This window comes from Mustela erminea, chromosome 4 (genome assembly GCF_009829155.1).
Source record: "Mustela erminea isolate mMusErm1 chromosome 4, mMusErm1.Pri, whole genome shotgun sequence".
NCBI classification, from domain to species: Eukaryota; Metazoa; Chordata; class Mammalia; order Carnivora; family Mustelidae; genus Mustela; species Mustela erminea.
Window position 1 is genome coordinate 124,335,040 of NC_045617.1, and position 14,892 is coordinate 124,349,931.

The 14,892-nt window shown below is 42.7% G+C and overlaps 1 protein-coding gene across 7 annotated transcripts in view; it reads left to right on the forward strand.

Annotated features, from left to right (window-relative positions):
• DUSP22 (dual specificity phosphatase 22) overlaps nucleotides 1-14,892 on the forward strand; it is a 75,225-nt gene that overhangs the window by 53,465 nt on the left and 6,868 nt on the right. For 3 of the 7 annotated variants that reach the window (XM_032340921.1, XM_032340924.1, XM_032340923.1), the window contains exons 5-7: nucleotides 6,823-6,897; nucleotides 10,154-10,325; nucleotides 10,804-10,876. In XM_032340921.1, coding sequence (XP_032196812.1) covers nucleotides 6,823-6,897; nucleotides 10,154-10,325; nucleotides 10,804-10,876 — 320 coding nt within the window. Of the gene's footprint in view, nucleotides 1-6,822; nucleotides 6,898-10,153; nucleotides 10,326-10,803; nucleotides 14,220-14,892 lie in introns of those variants that run through there. The other 4 variants (XM_032340920.1, XM_032340919.1, XM_032340926.1 and 1 more) reach the window with 2 other exon arrangements.

Genomic DNA, 14,892 nt, shown 5'->3' on the forward strand with positions numbered 1-14,892 from the left:
CTTTATTTTCTGTACCATTAACCAATGTAGGTGGTCAGGAGATAAATAATATTAATGCTCTGGTTAACAAAAACAGGAGAAATCATGTCTGTCATTTGGAAAATATGTCCTGGGTAACTCAGATGAGTAGAACTAGTAGTTCATTAGTCTAGCCATTTTCAATTACAAATACCTGAGAATTCTTATATTTAATGACAAAATAAATTTTAAAAAACTGTATCCCTGTACTTACAAATTTATAAAATTATTTCTCACTTCGGATATAAATTAATATATATAATATATATTTAATATAATATCCTAAGTCTCTCCCCATAGATGCTTATACCAACAGGAATTCTTCTTGCCAATTATGCTTAGTAAGAGGTTTGTGACCTTTTGAAACTAACTGCTTCACTTGGCATTCAGTGGCTGTAAACTGCCCAGAAAGGTCATTTTTCTGTCATGGCTTTAATCCTCATAAACTCCCCCTCTGATCTTCCAGGAACTTAAAAACGCAGAAACCTGGTAGAGATAACATTAGCACATTAAAATCTTAGCCCAGTTCCCCCAACCACCTTGCCTTTCAAAGTCAGGAAATGTGAAAGTTCAAGTTCTCATAGTCATTATAACCCCACAGACCCAGGTTGGTGTGTTTTGCATGATTTGTCACAATTAGAGGCATCCTTGAGTTTATATCAAATGCACAGGCCACATGTTCTCTGGCCCATGTGGCTAGAATTTCTCAGACTTTGAGAAATAGTTGCTTTTGCTTTCTCTCTGTAGTTTCTTATGCAGGTCATTTTTAGCCTCATTTCTCTCATCTGTAAAATACCTATCTAACACAATTTTTGTAGTATAAGGTAGATAAGTGAAAGTGTTTTTTATGAACTCTAAGCATTTCTAAAAATATGATTATATTTGCTGTCTATCCAAGAAAGAAGTATTAATGTATTTTGAGAGTGAATTACTGAACTATTAATGTATTTTGAGAGTGAACTACTTGAGAGTGAACTACTTGAGAGGGAATTACTGTAATTCACTCTCAAAATACATTAATACTTCTTTAATTAATGAATAAATAACTAATTTATGAATGGATAAAGAACTACTCATTCTTATATTAATATTTATTAAATTGGTATTTTGTATTTAGACATTGTTAAGGGAATAATTACTTTTTTTAAAATCTTTTTTAATCTTCTTGAAGTCCAGGAAAGTTTGATCTGTGCTGTGGAGTTGGTAGCATTGCATCATTACAATAGAGACTTTGTGACATTCAGTGGTTTGAGTATTGAGCAGGTCTCTAAATTTTTTGAGGTTTTTGTGGGGAGAAGAGGTATTAGCAATACAGTAAGCTTATATTTAAAGTATCAGTAAAACTTCCTTGCCTTATTCTACCTCCTTATCTTTTTGTGTATGTGTTTAGTTTAGCTGATGTCTTCTGTACATCCAGTTCTCTCTTTCACTCATTTACAGTTGTTTTTGTTTTAATTATTAAAAAGCAACTTTGAAAGATCAAAGTGATGTGGGCCCTTGGAGTGCTGTGGTGGTCCTATTTCCAGATAGATTCATACTTACCTGAGCATCCGTGTGCACACACACACATGCTCATCCGTGACTCCTGAGGACTTTACAGCCCATAGAAATGAGAAATGCTCAGAAAAGTCATATTGAGTTTTCCATAAGACTTGACTTTTTGAATTTAACTATTTTTTAGTCTTCCTTTTTTTTATTAAAGATTTTGTTTATTTATTTGACAGATAGAGATCACAAGTAGACAGAGAGGCAGGCAGAGAGAGAGGAGGAAGCAGGCTCCCCGCTGAGCAGAGAGCCCGATGGGGCTTGATCCCAGGACCCTGAGATCATGACCCGAGCTGAAGACAGTGGCTCATAACCCACTGAGCCACCCAGGTGCCCCAACTATTTTTTAGTCTTAAACTATATCCTCCTTGTTTTTCTAGTGTTCAACTACTCTTTGTGAAATGACATTATAATAGGTGGTAAAGAGGGTTTTGTTTTGTTTTCAAAATGACTTTATGTGACAAAATGAAAAGCATGATCATACCACATGTGTGTTTTAATTCCCCCAATTAAAAACAGTGTTTAATATGAAATTTGGGAAATCATTGATATAAATATGAGTAGTTTGTGTGTGTTCAAAGCTGTGTGCCGATAGAGCAGCTCTGCCATGTACTACTGTAGAATGTTCCTTCCTGCTTTCTTCTGGGTGGCGTGAAAGCTTTACTGTGTTCCAGCTGGGCCCACACAGAGCCTGGGGGCCTGCGCTGATCCTGCCCTAGGAGAAACAGCTTTCTGATCTGAGCCCACCTTCCAGAGCACAGGCTCACTCACTCAGAACTTTCTACCCGCTTGTTTTTTGCTTTTTTGCTTTTTTTTTTAAGCATTCTTTTTTCAGGAGGAAAAAAATAAAGAGTGCTTATCTTTCTTGTTTTCTCCTCCTTTGCTTTCATATACAACATACATGCACATATATGCTTCTGTGTACACATAAATACACACATGTGTATGTATGTGGGAAGGAGAAGTGTCCTGAGTCTCCATGGCTTTCGCTCTCAGTACAGCCTGCTCTGATACTGCTGGCTTTGGAGTAAGCCCAGCTACCATTCAAGATACATGACCAGATCCCTTGGGCTACTGCTCAGATAAGCAGAGTCCTCAGCAGGAGAAGTCTGTCTCTGATCCCATAGTCTGCCTGTGGGCTGTCACAGGCTGTCTGTGATCTCACAGCCTCTGTATCTCGTAGTCTTGGAATAAGAACTAGTTGTCAGCCTCAAAAAATGAGCATCATGGGGTGTAGTTTTGCTAGATTCCATCCACCATCTGTTTTGTGCATCTCCGAAGGTCAGGGAAACCTGGCTGGTCCTGTCTCTTGGCCTCCAGACAGAGAGAGGGAGGAGGCTCTTCAAGAGGAGGACAGCCAGAAAAAACTGAGAAAGAGGGACAGTGGCAACTGCAGGGCTGAGTTTGCTGAGCCCCCACAGAGGATGGTTCTCCTCTGAAGTGCCCTCTGCCCTACCCAAGGTGTTCTTTTCAGATTGCTGGCAGCAGCAAGCACTATGAGGTAAGTTTGTGACATATATAGGTGGATGAGCCCCACTGGCTTTCCTCCAACAGAACTTATACACATGTCTTTTTATGGAAGTGAGGGTACAAAATGAAGAGAAACAAAATGAAGAGCAAGAATAGGGAACCTATGTTCATTGTAACAGCCTGTGGTGGGATGGTGCTTAAGATGTGTGCTTCTGCTTCACATCAGAGAATTGGGCAACAAGAGCCAGAGTCGCGGGTATTTCCTGTGTGGAGGAGGGAGTTTAGTGACCAGCGCTAGAGTTTATGTCATCAGCTTCCCTGGAAATAACCCCCACTCCCTGCAACACACCAAAGCAGTAGTAAATGTGCTGCCTCCTGGCTTTACTTGGAAAAAGCACTTCTAGGAATGTCTGCTTGGTGTGGCCTCATGCCCAACTGTGTTTATGAGTCAAGTTTTGTGGTGGGGCTTTGAGCCATCTCTTCAGTGGCATAATTTACACTCCTGAGCTGGGCTGTGACCTGTCCTCTCACAGATGTCTGCCCTGGGGTTCCACAGCCCTTGCCCCAACATGGTGGTGGGCAGGAGCCATCTGTAGGTTTGTCCTAGACTTAAGGTTGGTACGGTTAGAACTGAAAGAAGAAAGGGCTGGAAAGGAGGTGGGGGCACCTCCTCATGACTTCCTTGGCCCTTTAGCTCTTTCACACACACTCTCTAGGCTCTGGCAGGTTTGCATGTTGCCCTACTGACCCCACTCCCACCCCACGGTCTTATCCTGAGAAAGGACAGGAAAGACTGACTTTTGAACCCAGATACACCCCACAGTATTTAAGACCTGGGTTTCATCGTGCATGTGGTTTGGTACATGCAGGAATAAAATCCAGATAGAAGTAGTTGTTACCACTCTCAGGTTTCAGTAAAGGGATTCGTTTGTTATCACTTTGCACGATCTTGGTGAGCTCCACAGCACTGACCATGTTCCCCTAAAACACGAAGTCCTACTCACTTCAAGGGCCCTGGTAACTTTCACGTCACTCGGGCCTTTGCACTGTGTTCTGGAGCAGTCTGTGGTTTGCTCACTACTCAGGCAGTTGTCATTCATTTCGAGATTTGTTTTTCCTCTTCTCTTTGCTGTGTTCTTCCCTACCCGTCTTGTCTCAGATGCAGCTCTGCTCAACTAGAAAGAGACCCATAAAGGACAGGCATGAGTATAAGCAGGCATGGAGAGGACTCTCAGAACCTTTGGCTCCCCGAGCATGGCCAACCTTGTGGACAAATGTATACCCTCTAGGCCACTGCTAGACTGAAGTCAGGGATGAGCTCTGATTTCTGGGCAGCCTGTCCTGGTACTGGGATCTGCAGTCAGACCCACCCTACCCTCTGGCATGTCTGCTGTGTACAGTGACCAACAGAGGAGGACAGGCTGCATTGTGTAAACCATGAAGCAGATGGCAGATGGGCAGCCTGTAGCCACCCCTAGGCCAGATGAGTTGGCTCAATGTTTTTACTTTCTTTTATTTATTTATTTTTTTATTTTGTTAGTAGGCTCCACACTGAGATGTGAAGTCCAATGTGGGAACTGAACTCACAACCCTGAGATCAACACCTGAGCTGAGATCAAGAGTCGGAAGCTTAACCAACTGGGCCACTCAGCTGCCACCTAGCTCAGTGTTTTTAAAACTGTTGAATTGGTTGTTATTATCAGGTAGATTGTCTTTGACTAAAGGAGCAGGGTGATGATGTTTTAAGTTACAGAGAAATTTACTTTAAGCCTTGACTAAGAAACCTGGTGGTGGGTGCTCCCAGGCCTGGGCATCAGTACCCTGAGGTCTCCCTTTGCATCCTGCTGCCTCTCCACCCCAGCGGCTTATCATCTGTGGTTACAGGGCAGCTGATACAGCTATAAGCATGACGCTTACTTCCAGTTTCCTAGCAGGAAAACTGAGGCAGAGATAGATAACTTTCATTAGGAAGAGAAAACTTTTCCAGAAGTCCCCAGCCCACAACCTTTTCTTTTCTTCTCCGTGGCTGGAATCAGAGGGAAGGGGGACTATCCTGACAAACTTTGCTGCCCCAAACGAAATCAGCACAACTCAAGATGTCTGCCACAGTTTCAATACTTAAAAATTGGAAGGCTTCACTGCAGACTATTTTTGCTTGAGAGACAAGCTCTAACAGCACTGAGCCTTCTCTCCTGCCTCCAGTGGGCCAGGCTTCTTCCAGTCACATCACAGTAGCCCCATCCCTTCACCCCTCTGGTGCATTCAGCTTCACTGCCCGGCTTCCAGCCTTCTGCCTTACAATCCTTTCTGAGATCTCTTTCAGTACTGACATTTCAGTTTTCAGGAATTACAGCAGGAATCTTTTCTTGCCTGTTTTAGAGCAAGCCAGCATGTGTGAGTATAGTTGCAATGCCTGGAGTCATTTTATAAGTGTATGTCTGGGAGCATTTGTGCCTGGGAAAGTTAGCGGAAGTGTGTCTTGCAATGTTCTCATAGTTAAAGATTTTAAGTAAGAGTCTGGAGTCCTTGGGTTCGATTCCCTAGGACTTTTGATCATGCCTTATGGCTGGTTATGGAATATGTATGTGTATGCATGCACATTTATAGTTTCCTGCTTTGGCCCTCCATCTTAATCTAGCTGGACACCTCTACTTAGGTTGCTAAGTTTCTTCTGTATTTAATACCTGGCTGAGTTTGTTATGCCATACCTGAATTTCTCATTATTACATTCATTTGTCCTATTATCCTTCATGAAACAATAGACCTAGCTTGTGTGGTTGGAAACTAATTTTCAGTCTTCCATGAACCTCCTGCAGCTTTGCAGTGTCCAGTAAATAGTACTCAGTTGGTGTTTAAAAAGAGGATGGATTTATTCCATGAGCAACTTTAGGTCTTTTGCTGCTCTGTAAGTTAATCAAAGGTAGAAGACCTCCAAAAGCATGTACTCTGTAGGTGCTTTGGAGTGTTTATAATTAACCCACCAGTCAGTCCAGAACATGCTCTAAATGATGCTGGTACATGCATTCAGGAGAAAGGGTGTTAAAAAAGCTAAGGGTCAGAAGAAGTAAGGATCATGGTTTCATTGTCATAAAGGACTTCAGAGTTTGCAAAGTATATTGACATATATCACCTTGTTCAACACTGTAAGACATTATTTCCACTTTATAACTGAAGTTAAGGGAAACTAAGTGACTCTCCCAAGGTCACACAGCCAGTAAGTGGCGGAGCAGGGATTGGAGCTCTATTTTCCCTTTTCCTACAGCCCTCTGACAACATGCTGACAGGATGTAACAAAGTCAAGGGAGACCAATATGGGAGGGTATTATTAGGTTTTTCAGATCATCAAAAGTAAACTACCTCTTAGCACTGGGGAGCCTGCAGCATACAGGCACCTTCTTCACCTGGATGTTATTGAATGTGCACAGCTGGTGTGTAGATCATCAGTGTGGGGTCACTAGTATGCTCTTGAACATTCAGTGGCTCCAACCAACCCCTGGGCTAGGCAGAAACCACCCCCCACACATACCAGTCAGTGGCAACTCTGTGTTTCAGGGATTCCTTGCAAAGAAATTCTGAAAATCCCAGAAGATGGGCAGCCCTCCCCAGGTCCCAGCATTGTGTGTGACAGATTCTAAAGCTGAGGCAGCTCCAGCCCCAGACAGTGTGACCATGGTTTTGAAGCTATGGGACTCTGAGACCTTTTCAAGAAACCTCAGGTGGATTTTTCTTTTCATCATATGTTGAGTAAAGTAGAGAGATGTCACTTCTCTCTTTTTTCTCCCCCCACAGGACAAGACATTTCAAAGAAAGTATTAAATTCATTCATGAGTGCCGCCTCAGGGGTGAGGGCTGTCTTGTACACTGGTATGTATGCCTCTGCCTAATCATAGCTTGTTGTTTCTGCTCAGCCTGATTTCTCTCAGTGGTTTTTCTGTGTGTTTAGATTAGTTATTTCATCTCCTAATAGTTCTGTCTGCTCTCTGAATCTTAAATACACACTCTATCTGACCCCTGCCATCAGGGGTCATCTGTTAGTCTTCATTTGTTTTTGATGAAAGAGAACGCTATAATTTTTTTTTTTCATTTTCACTTAGGATTTTCATTTCCACAGTTAGGATTTCTGTTGGGTCTGTCAAGGCTACTGGACAGGAACCTCTTTTCTAGCCCATGTCCATTATTCCCTTGGAATAGCCTCCTATGGAGGGTACAGATTTTGTGGGATCATCCCTCAGTGCTCTTTCAAAACACTGTTTCTTTCTGGAGAGTTTTGATCACGTATTTAGCACGTGTTTAGCACTGCATGAGTGTAATACCAGAATGACCATTTCTTTTCCTTTTACAGATGGGGGCTTTTATATGTGTTTAGCTTCGTACTTTGCTTTGAAAAGATCTGAATAGACTCTTAGAATCAAACAGTTTATATACAGCTCTCCACCTGCATTCAGCTACACTTTGTATAGATACAAATACATATAAATGAGTACATACACATTGCAAAGAAAATGTTATAATACACACAACCCAAGGACAATGCACACAAAGTTCTTAGCACTGTGCCTGGCATGTGGTAGGCTCTCAGTGGATGTTAGCTCTCATATTTTACTTTTTTTTTTAATTTTTATTTTTTAATTTTTTTTTTAAGATTTCATTTATTTATTTGAGAGAGAGAGATCACAAGTAAGCAGAGAGGCAGGCAGAGAGAGAGGGGGAAGCAGGCCCTCCGCTGAGCAGAGAGCCCGATGCGGGGCTTGATCCCAGGACCCTGAGATCATGACCTGAGCTGAAGGCAGTGGCTTAACCCACTGAGCCACCCAGGTGCCCCTATTTGTTTTATTTTTAAGTGAAATATAGTTGGCATTACTTTCAGGTGTACAATTTAATGAATTGAAAATATGCATTATGAAATATTCATTACTGCTAGTACTCATACACATCACATAACTGTTATGTCAAAGGAACCAGGAGCCAATATTCTGGAGCCAGAACTCTGCTGTTTATCAAAGTGCAGGCTGAGCATGTTTCCTCTCTATATTGAGTCAGACTCCATATTGAATATTGCTCAGCCATTAAAGAAAAAGAGAGAGATCTTGCCATTTACAGCAACACAGCAACATGGCTAGACTGAGAGGTATTATGCTAAGTGAAATACATCAGAGAAAGCAAATACCATGTGATTTCACTTATATGTGGAATCTAAAAAACAAAACACATAAAAAAAAATCAAAAGGCAGAACCAGACCTAAAAGTACAGGGAACAAACTGATAGTTGCCAGAGGGGAAGGGGAAAGAGGATGGGCAAAATGGGTGAAGGGTAGTGGGAGATGTAGGCTTCCAGTTATGGAATGAACAAGTCATAGGAATAAAGGAGTAGGGAATACAGTAAATGGTCTAACAGGGTTGGATGGCAGCTACAATTATGGTGAGCACGACATAATGTAAACTTATAGAATCACTATGTTGTACACCTGAAAGTATGTAACATATGTCAATTATACTCAGATATTTTAAAAGACAATATTCTGTTGTGAAATAGATTTAAAAAAGAAAAAAAAAAAAAAAGCTAGGGACGCCTGGGTGGCTCAGTTGGTTAAGCAGCTGCCTTCGGCTCAGGTCATGATCCCAGCGTCCTGGGATCGAGTCCCACGTCGGGCTCCTTGCTCAGCAGGGAGCCTGCCTCTCCCTCTGCCTCTGCCTGCCACTCCGTCTGCCTGTGCTTACTCTCTCCCCACCTCTCTCTCTGATAAATAAATAAAATCTTTAAAAAAAAAAAAAAAAAGCTTAACAGTCTTTTGAGTTTCCCCAGAGAAGTTGCTATTTTAGTGAAAGCTCTTTGGAAATGTAAAGTGATGTCTCATGGGCTGGGTTGCTGCTGAAGTTGGTGACAGTTCTGTTATGACAGAAGAGATCCAATGCATGATATCCAGAGGAGCCGTTCATGAAAACTAATCTGTTCTAAGGGTCTGTAATCTGTATTAGGAAAGCAGGGAAATAATGTTTGCTGGTTTTATGCAGTTCTTAAGATTGTGTGATTTACTTTTTTTTTTTTTTTACTTTAAAAAAGAGTAGGACATGTAACAAATTGTAGATTTTATAATGTTCATCTACATTTGCTTTAAGGAATTTGAGGGGATACAGTTAGAGCCATATGAGGGGAGTTCTATAATGCTGTCCCTGGGCTTCTGTGGCTCCTGGTGATTAGAATCTCCAGGTTTGCCGCCAAAGAGGATGTATTTTTTAAAAGCTCTCTCAGTATTTCTGATATAAAAGCTTAAGGAAGAGACACTATGTAAGAATGGTTATATTATTATTATTATCATTATTTGAATATGTGTAGCCCTGATATTCTAGGAATTTGTACTTCATATGGTTATATAAAGCTAAGATAGGCCTTTCTAAAAATGAGAATTTTGCTAAACTTCCCCATCTTAAACCGTTGCTAGAACACTCTAAATCTGACACAGCACAGCCTTCTGTGACCACCTTAATTTGCATATGCATTTAAAATTGGTCCCCTTACTCAGCCGGCTAGATATAATTAACCATTATTGACCCCCCACATCCCAGAGCACGTGGAATGTGCCCACTCTTGTGCTCTGCTCAGTTATTTAAAGAAGAATACAAACTGTTTTATAAGAGCTTCTGTATTTAATGGGCTTTCAGTTATAGATCTAGCCTTCATTTATCTAAGAAAACCAGACCTAAAAAAAAAAAAAATGAAACCTTCTAAAGTGCTGCAGGTTGTAAATAGATTTATTGCATAGATCCCAGACCCTTCAAGTTCCCTCAACGTGCTTTAGTTAGTTATTTTTTCTGCCCAAGGAAATGGGGACTATCTGAAGAAGGGCTCAGGAGCATAGAGAATCATAAAACTGGTGCCAGAAGCGATAGTAGAAAAATCTGTAAAAAATTAAAAAAAAAAAAAAAAAAAAAAAACGAGGCTAACACAGACACTGATGCCTATGTTTCTGAGTAATTTCATACTGGCTTGCTGTCCACTCATAGTCCGAGGCAGGAAGACTTTCTAAAATGAGATCCACAGAATCCCCTGATCTTGATGAATCAAGAGATAGACTCATGGACTAAAACCCCTTGCCCCTGTGGGTTCTTTTGGCCCTTGCAGCCTGGCCGGCGTCTCCAGGAGTGTGACTCTGGTGATCGCATACATCATGACCGTCACCGACTTTGGCTGGGAGGATGCCCTGCACACTGTGCGTGCGGGGAGATCCTGTGCCAACCCCAACCTGGGCTTCCAGAGACAGCTCCAGGAGTTCGAGAAGCATGAAGTCCACCAGGTAACCATGCTCAGGGGACTTCGGTGATGTGAGCAGCATCCTCTGGGAAGATGCCTCAGTCTTTCTGCACACACCTAGGATCATGGAGGTTGGAGTTTGAAAGGCCCAGAGAGGACAAGAGTGCCCCACCTGCACCCCAATTAAAGTCATCACTGGCCCCTTGTTCACCAGCTGCAGCTGTGGGATGTTGTCTTTTACCATCTTCAGACCCCATATTTAACGTCTGTTTATTTCTCTTTGGGCGAAGTGCCATTTTCTTGGTTTGGCTTGCTTTCGTGTCCGCAGGCTAAAACCTAGAAGAAGCAGTTATTTCTCTGGCTTGACACTGGCTGGCCAACCACAGACCTATGATTGCCCAATACCCATGTATTCCTTGTTTACATGTGACAAAATCTGTACCATTAAGTAACAGGTATAATCTGTGTAGATGCAGGGGGGTGTGTGTGTGACATTTTGGTTATGTTTTCAACTTCTCCAGTACCGGCAATGGCTGAAGGAAGAATATGGAGAGAGCCCTTTGCGGGATGCAGAAGAAGCCAAAAACATTCTGGGTAAATATAAAGAGCAAGGGCGTGTGGAGTCCCAGCCTGGTACAAGGCGGTGGAGCAGCTTTCAGACCCTGCCTCCTTTGGCCTACAGCAACTATACGACGGAGACCTAGTAACTGAGTGATCTGGTGCCTACCTTTCCATCCCTTGTCTTCAGTGCATTTCTGCTGGGTGCCCTGGTGTGCTGGCTGCCCGCATGGAGGACAGGAAAGGGAGGGTGGCAAAGGTGGATCCAGGTTTCCTCTCCATGAATCCACCAGCCCTGCCCCAGGCCCCTTCATCCTGCCTACTCCTGCCCTGCCTGAGTTTGGAGAGTCTGCTTGACTGCCCTGCACCATCTCATGCATGCGCCTGTGTGCAGGCAAATGAGCGTGTGTGCCCATGTGGGTGGACGTGTGAACTCCAAATGTTCATATTGCTGGAACAGTCACAGAATCCATGCTGCCAGGCTTGGTGTCACCACCTTTCCTTTTGTCCAAGACTCCACATGGAAATCATTTGAGGTTAGCATCTTAAAAGCTGTTCAGCCTAAACCAGCCTGTGGCTGGGAGCAGACCGAACCCAGAGTGGTCACGGTGAGGGCAGCAGGAGGCCAGACTCCCTCCTGAGGGTAGTTCTAGGGGCCCTGAAAGATGTGTGGGGCTGTGCTCTGAACATTGCCTCAATCTTAATGAAAGTGCTCTAGGCTGTGATTCCTACCACCTCAAGACCCTCATCTCGGCCCATATTGTCCCTGAGTTCTCGGTGTATGTTCTCAGTGGCACTGACTATATTTCAGTTCCATGGGAACCACACCACATCAGCCCAAGCTATATGCCCAGAGCTCTCTTCCATTCTCCTCTTGTCCAGCTTCACTTACTCTCAACCTCTTTGTTTTCTTGCTGTTGTAATTCTGCAAGGGTGTCTTTGCAACATCTGCATGCATCTTCAGGAATTGGAAAGAAAGAGCATTTATTAGGCACTATAGCAAGTTTGCATTTAAAAATACATTTTAAAATGCCTGCGTACTTATTAAGCACTTATTAAGCACCGTCGTATATGCTGTGGATTTGATATTTGATCTCAGCTACCTCATTAAATGTTTTTTTGAAAAAGTATTTTTGTTAGTATAACCAGCTCATGGTTGGAAATGTTGCGTCATGATTGCTTTTGAATCCAAAGGGCAAAAGCATCAGTATCATTGAGCTTTTTCAAATTTCTACTTGAGCTCCAGTAATGCTTTCTGGTGGGTAAAATTCTACATTCAGGCCAAGCCCAACATGACGCTGGAGAGCGTCTGTAGTTTGCAGCATGGAGCAACAGGATCCTGGAATTCTGTGAGCAATTTTGTGGTCCAGTCTCAAATTGTTTAAGCACACAAAATTACAAGAATGAAAAAGTTTACTTGCCTTCTCCCTAAAAAGATGTTGCAGCCCACTTTCTCTGAATCCCACCAACAACAGAGCCTCTGACTAAGAAGAGCAGCTTTCCCCATGCATATAAAGCATATGTCACAGATGAGCTGCTTTGGGGACCAGGGAAATTCTACTCACCCACAAAGGCCCCAGATATATACCAGGAAAGTGAAGCATGGCCATGGAATTTTCTACCTACAGCTGAAACAATTTGTCTATTAAGTACTTTTTTTTTTTCTTGAACCAAAAAGAAATGCAACTGTGGTCACAGAAAAAGTATTTAGGATATCAGCTGAAATGCTTAAATATGTGTGTACATTTATGAACATCTAAATATATTCCTATAGGTCTTGAAATGTTGTTTTAATTTTTGTTGCCAGTAATGTTCTTTCTCCACAGCTACTGCAGGAATTCTGAAGTACTGGGCCTTTCTCAGAAGACTGTAATGTATCTGAAGTTTCTGAAATAGTGCAAAGCCACAGAGTTTAGGCTGGTGCTGCCAAAAAGAAAAGCAACCTAGAGTTTATTTTTAAGTATCCAGAAGTGATATGTAACTTGTTTTTCATTTTAAACTGAATATATGTGTAATGATATATGTTGAGAACTAAAGATACTCTTCAGCAAGAGAAAATATTTTTTACCTTAAAGCCACTGCTACAGCAACTTCTTTAACCTTAACTTTGGGGTTTATAAAGCAATCTCAAGAGCCCTGCTGCACTGTTTTGGTAACTGTTTAGTAATCATGATTGCTTCTCATGATAATTGTGCTGTGTAAACTCTGCTCATGTGCTCTTAAATTCCCCAGCTTGGGAAATATTTCTTGGTGTGTGCTCTACCCATGGTTTGTGTTCTCCTTGGTGGACTTTACCAAAAGCTACACATTTTTGTTAACAAAGGGCAACCGAGCATTTAACTTCATGTGCAATGCACTTTTCCTTGGCTGAGGTGTGGATGTTATATGTGTTTCTGCCAGTGACGGTTGTGAAGCAGGATCAGAATCTGCTCCTGTAGCAGTAATGCTGGTTTAATGGCAGAGGCCACAGTTTCCTCCAGAAGGTAGTACAGAGAGCACTTAGGAAAAGTGAATTAATTTCATCATGAGAGAAAAATTGATCCTCAATGTGAACAGAAAGAAATCCAGAAATTGGACTCATATTTCTCTTGCCCACACATGAGCACTGAATATGTGGCACTAATGGAATTACTGCATTTGCCACAAGGCTGCGTAGCCCTGGTGCTCCATGAACACTGGCTGCACATTGTTGAATGAAGTTTACTCTGATTCCATATTTAGCTTTTAATTTGAAGAAACACAGACTGGCTTGAAGAGCGATTTAAGTCCATTTCCTAAATTGTCCTTGTCTAAATCCAGGGGAAGAAGAAGGAGATTTAACTTCTGACTCCAGGGATAATTTGGGCCTGAACTAAGGGCAGGTGGATACAGCAGCTAATATACACGGACCCTTTAACTGTAGGTGGCAGGCTTCACCTGTATTCTGTATCTGAATGCCTGGAAGCTCCTGAGAAGGGCACAGGAAAGGGGCTGGAATGGAGATGACCCTCTGTACTGGCAGCAGCCCCTGCCGGTGTGGGATGATATTCACTGATCAGTGTCAGTCATTAAAATGCTTATTCTGACTCAGTCCAGTAGGGTCACCCACCCCCTCACAGCCTGACATCCTTTCCTGTCCCCCTCTTCTTGCCATAGGACCAGATCTGGCACCAACAATAATCCTCTAATAATTGTCTGGTGTGCTGTGGGTTACAAACTATCACTGCAAAGCTTTATAAACTCACAGAGGGTATTATTTTATTTATTCGCGTCTCAAAGAGGCCAAAAAATACAACCAAAACTGAAAATGTTAGTTCTGCTTTGCTTGAATTTTGATCTTTTGATTAAGAATCAGTGGGTTAGGGGTGCCTGGGTGGCTTAGTGGGTTAAAGCCTCTGCCTTCGGCTCAGGTCATGATCCCAGGGTCCTGGGATCGAGCCCCGCATCGGGCTCTCTGCTCGGCGGAGAGCCTGCTTCTTCCTCTCTCTCTCTGCCTGCCTCTCTGCCTACTTGTAATCTCTGCCTCTCAAATTAATAAATAAATAATCTTTAAAAAAAAAAATCAGTGGGTTAAGTGAGAGGGAGGAGCTGAGCTGCCCCTGCACTTTGAACATAGAAGTTTATAAGGCTCTAATGAGGGTCAAGGGAGAACCAGCACCCCTGCAGCAAAGCACAATGGCTAGTGAAGCCAGAACCTCTCTTTGGTTGCTTCCAACCCCCCACACACCCCTTTCTCCCTGGGGAGTTTGATTGTGGCCCCATCAGTGGAGTTGGCAGTTAGGAAAATTGACAATTACAGAGTGGGTCATAAGGACTAGTATAGGTGCTCCTGGTGCTATGTGGCAGGGGAAGGGAAGAGAAAAACCATTCCAGTTTCAGGGTGAGGAAGGCAGTGTTCAGGGAAGGCATCTTGGAAAAAGTAATACCTAATTTGAGACTTCAAGCTTAAGAGCTAAAATTAGTTGGGCATAGTGGGAGGAAGGGGAGTCCAGGCAGAGACCCAGCATGTGTGTTAACATGGTGGCATAAGGGAGCACAGTGCACTGGGATGACCCTAAGACACTCTGTGTGAC